Source organism: Spinacia oleracea, chromosome 3 (genome assembly GCF_020520425.1).
Source record: "Spinacia oleracea cultivar Varoflay chromosome 3, BTI_SOV_V1, whole genome shotgun sequence".
NCBI lineage: Eukaryota > Viridiplantae > Streptophyta > Magnoliopsida > Caryophyllales > Amaranthaceae > Spinacia > Spinacia oleracea.
Genome location: NC_079489.1, coordinates 30,993,537 through 30,998,306, shown reverse-complemented (window position 1 = coordinate 30,998,306; position 4,770 = coordinate 30,993,537). Strand labels below are relative to the sequence as shown.

Below are 4,770 nucleotides of genomic sequence, written 5' to 3'. Positions count from 1 at the left end.
GAAATTTAATTATTATTCATGTTCATTAAATTTCCAGAAACTTTATTAACTTTTAAAACACTTGAATTAATTAGAAATCATTCGTTTATTAATAAAATAATAGTCTCAATTGAACGATTAAAACCCTAGCATTAAATTAATTTACTTTCATGCTAAAAACCATTAAAAATTGACGTTTTAAGTCTTTACAATATTCTGAAAAATATAATTGATTATCTTAATTAAAATAGTCATCTAACTATGCTAATCAATTAGTAATTAGGCTTAGATTAAAACCCTAACCCTAAATCACCATTAAAATCAATTTAAACCATAAAAACTCAACACTTTATTTAATATTTCAAATCTGAAAATTATAATACTTCAAACCAAAATATCTTTCAATAATCTAAACACATAAATACTCAAAATTTGGTGTTCATAACCAATCCCAACAGTTTAATCAATCATAAATCAAAAATAGTAATAAAAATCCATGATTTAAATAATTGAAATAAAATAGATTGGGAAGAAGAGAATTATACCAAACCGGCCTATAGCACGGTACGATCACGAATTAAATGTGATCGAGCGAAAAGGATCAAAATAAACGGAGTATGGTGCGCGGCAAGACAGCACTAGGTGTTGTTGTGTTGCGGGTGAGGGGCGCGGGTATGCGAGCAACAAAGGCAGCAGGGGCACGAGATGTGCGGCACTAGACAGAGGGAGAGCGAGTGTGCGAGGCGAGTGACAGGGGCGCGAGGCCTGTGTAGCAGGGGCTCATGAGTATGCGAGGGGTGATATAGAGAGAGCGCATGAGTGTGCGGGTGTGTGAGAGAAGCAGCAGCGAGCGAGGCTCGTGTGGCGCTAGAGTGCCCGAGTGCAGGCAGTGACGAGGGCAAGGCACGAGTAAGGGTGCTCGGCTGGGGAGCTGTGAACGAACGAGAAAAAGAGAGAGGAAGGGGGACGTGTGGTGCAAGAGAGAGAGAGAAATAATGTGAGGGTTTAATGAGGGGATCAATTGAATTAAGAGGGATATTTATAGGCTTTCCTAATCCCTAGTGGGCTAGGCTTATGAGTTTGGGTATTGGGATTTCATTTAATTATCGGGTTTGAATTAGGAATTTAAATTAGAAACTCTAGTTGGTCTCAACCATTAAAACGAGTTGGGCTTAGAATTAATTCAAACCATTTACAAATCGAAACCCAATTGATTTCCCTACTTCGAATATTAAATTCGTTTCGTAATTAATTAAAATAATAAATATTCTAATTAATAAAAATACATTTAAATAATATTTAAATGCGATTTAAATTCTAAAAATCATAAAATTGCTTTATAAATATAATAAAATATATTTATAAATACGGAAAAATACGAGGTATTACAGACGAGACCTTGAAATTCAAGTGTCAGCAGCGGGACTTTATTGAGAATGAGAGATAGAGGAAACTTAAGATGAGAGTTCGGTCGTGGTTGGATTGGAGTGAGAGTTTTTTCGGCGGTGGTGGGAATTTTTATAGCAGTTGGGTTGGTTTGGATATTTTTGTTGATGGTGTAAAATTTCGTGATAGTTGGGTAGGATTTCTATCTTGGTGGTTGGAGGTGAAGGGTTAGGAAGGTAGATGATTCTAGTGGATGTGGTCGTTGGATCGAGAGGTGGTGGAAAATATGAGGTGACATGATAAAGGTGGCCTTAGAGTTGAGGAGAAAAAGAGAAATTCGAGGGTAGGGAGGGAAGTTTGGAGGAAAGAAAGAGTAAAGGGAAGGACACAAAATTTAACTAATAAATAACACGTAAGGGAATCAACTCAATTGATTCACTTATCTTTCCTGGAAACCTTAAAACAAACGATCTTGAATCTATATTTACTTACACATTTTAGAATACATTGTGCAACATGCCAACAACTGTATAAGTTGTACCTGAAGAAAAACAAGAATATATTTAGGAGGAGATCATTAAAGTCGAGAGAATAAAAAAAATATAGAAAATGACTGCATACTACGAGAAAAAATTACTCTGTACTATCATTTACATATACACTTAGTCAACAATATGGAAACTCGAGATAACACATCATTCTTTTATGAGGTATATAGAACATCTTTTAAACAAAGAAAATATGAAAACTCATTAAATAAAAGGAATAATTGATTCTAAAGATCAACCTATTTATACTCTACTTAGTATAAGTAATTAAACAAAATAGATTTGTAGAAATTTACATCGAGCTTGAATAATTATATGACACTTAGTACCATTTCAACAAAATATTTATTTCATAAAAATCAACTAAAATCCATAAAATTATACAATATCGTTAATGTAATCATTCTTATAATTGTTCCTCAAAGTAGCTTAATATAGTAAATCAAAATTCAAATGATATACCTAGAAAAGTCAATTGGCAACAACTTTTTAATAAGTTACTTTATTAGAATATGACATTTTATCTTAGGCGTCTAGCAACATTTCAATTATCTAGCATCATTCAAAAAAAGTATATTTTATAATTACTCCTTATTTATGTTATTACTATTATAATGTACAAAGTAAGTGTTTAAAAAAAATCTAATGCATTATTTTATTTGTTATCTAATTTATAGAAATCTTGTGCATTAGCAAGGGCCCATAGTAGTTTTTTTTTTTTCCGGAAAGTAAGTGAATATAGATTAATCATCAACAACTATTAAAGCCTAGTTGAGGGGGAGAATTCTTTCACCACTAAGCAACATCAAGGCCAAAGCCTAAAAAACAAACAGAATGAACCACAACAAAACAACACAGGAAGCTCTCTAGAGCTTTACAATGAGTAAACCCACTCTCTGTCTGTACTCTTCACTTCAGCTCCTAACAGGTTCTGGATTCTTCCTTTCACATCAGCCTGAGCCTGATGCACTGTATGCATGACAGTAGGAACTTGAAGCTCCCAAACAACAAAGTTCCTTGCTCCCCAAATGCAGTAGGTAAGGGCAGCTATAGCAGTATAGGCAACCTTCTTCCTGAAATCACCTTTGCGGTTTGTCCTTAACCAGATTAACACCTGGTACAGGTGAGTCTTGGTGCAATGTATCTCTAACCATCCCAGCATGATGGAAAGACAAGCCTTCCCATAAGCACAATTAAAGTACAGATGAATAACAGTTTCTTCAGCACAGTTATAGATAGGACATAATTTATCATTCCCAACACCAATCTTGTACAACCTAGCCTTTGTTTTTAGCCTGTCATGCATGGCTAGCCACAAAGTAAATATGTGTTTAGGAATTGAAAGTCTATTCCAGACCAAATGACACCATCTGACCCTGGTGTTATTGCCATAAATTGCTTCATACATTTTCTTGATGGAGTAGTTAGGGGAGATCATCCACTGAGAAGAATGGAGAAAATTGTTGAAACTTTCTTTTACAGAACATACATATTTCACCACCCATCTTGCAACTGCAGGGGCAGTGAACTCCACCCATATTTTGTTTTCACATACACAGTGTGAATCCATTTCACCCATAGGTTGTCTTGTTTGTTAGCTATACCTCACACTTGTTTACCCACAGCAGCTTGGTTCCAAAGCTTAATATTTCGAAATCCAAGACCACCTTGACAATTTGGCTGGCACACCTTGTCCCATGTCACAGACCTTGTTTTGCTGTCATCATATGTGCCAAACCAGAGGAAATATCTACAAATTGCATTGATTTTGTGAAGGACAGCTTTTGGAAAGATGAAGATTTGGCACCAGTAGACACTGATGCTCATAAGGACTGAGTGAATGAGTTGGGATCTTCCTGCAAATGAGATATGTCTAGAACTCAACATCTTAATTCTTGCCACCATTTTATCCACCAATGACTCATAGTCACTGGCTTTGAGCTTCCAAGGGCTAATAGGCACACCCAAATACTTGAAAGGAAGAGTACCAACCTGGAAACCAGAAATACTAATGATATTCTGGACATAGCTATCATCCATACCACATCAATAGATGGAAGACTTGGCATAGTTGACTTGTAATCTAGTAGTATTAGAAAAGAGTTGGAAGCCACTAAGCATGCGTTGAATAACCTGAGCATTGTGAGGGGGTCGAAAAAGCACGAGGCTAATGCGTGACCTCGTCCCTCGTGGGCGTGACGTTTCTTTTTGTCAAATCAAGTGTAATTGGATTTCCTGTGAGTTTACACCCAATTGACTAGTAATATAGGAGTCGCCATTCAGTTTTTAAGGACAATGAGAAAAACTGACAAAACCCGGTTATCGTGACATAAAGGGAGTGCAATTATGTTTAACCACGACGGCCATAGATTCCCTTGTGATCCCTGGTGTGGGGATCTCTCAACGTACACCCGCAAGGTAGAGATTGAGGGTTCGGGGGACTGTAACTACCGAGAGGAGTACTCGCTCTTCGATAACTCCAGAGGCAGGATATCCTTACTAGCTCAGCATAAATAATTGAAGGGACATGCGTTAACTCTTAAACTAATCTGAATTGATTTTAGCAATATGCAACACATAGTACTAGATCGATCGTGATTATCTTGTTTAGATTGATTTAAGGGACCTAGCATGATAGTTCAATTTCCCAAGATATTATCTTTATTAGGCGTGATAGAACAATCAGATTTAATAGTTTAACAGTTTTATAAAAGGGCGAGGAAAGCGATTAAATCATGCGAAGGGACACATTACGACACACCCTTGAGAGGTGCGTCACGGTTCTCAGAAAACTAACCACTTTGGCTTTGCTATTTCTCCTTTTTTTTAACGAATCTCAAGTTTCCGGGCTTAATTC

The 4,770-nt window shown here is 36.3% G+C and overlaps 1 protein-coding gene across 1 annotated transcript; it reads right to left on the bottom strand.

Annotated features, from left to right (window-relative positions):
- Nucleotides 1–2,787: 2,787 nt before the first annotated feature.
- Nucleotides 2,788–3,492, bottom strand: LOC130469602 (uncharacterized). The gene has a single exon (XM_056838983.1). The coding sequence runs from the start codon at nt 3,490–3,492 to the stop codon at nt 2,788–2,790; it is 705 nt and encodes a 234-aa protein (XP_056694961.1).
- Between the last annotated feature and the right edge of the window lie 1,278 nt (nt 3,493–4,770).

What these genes read in the sequence shown, in the direction of transcription:
- LOC130469602 (XM_056838983.1), bottom strand. Translation starts at nt 3,492, where the DNA reads ATGGGTGAAATGGATTCACACTGTGTATGTGAAAACAAAATATGGGTG.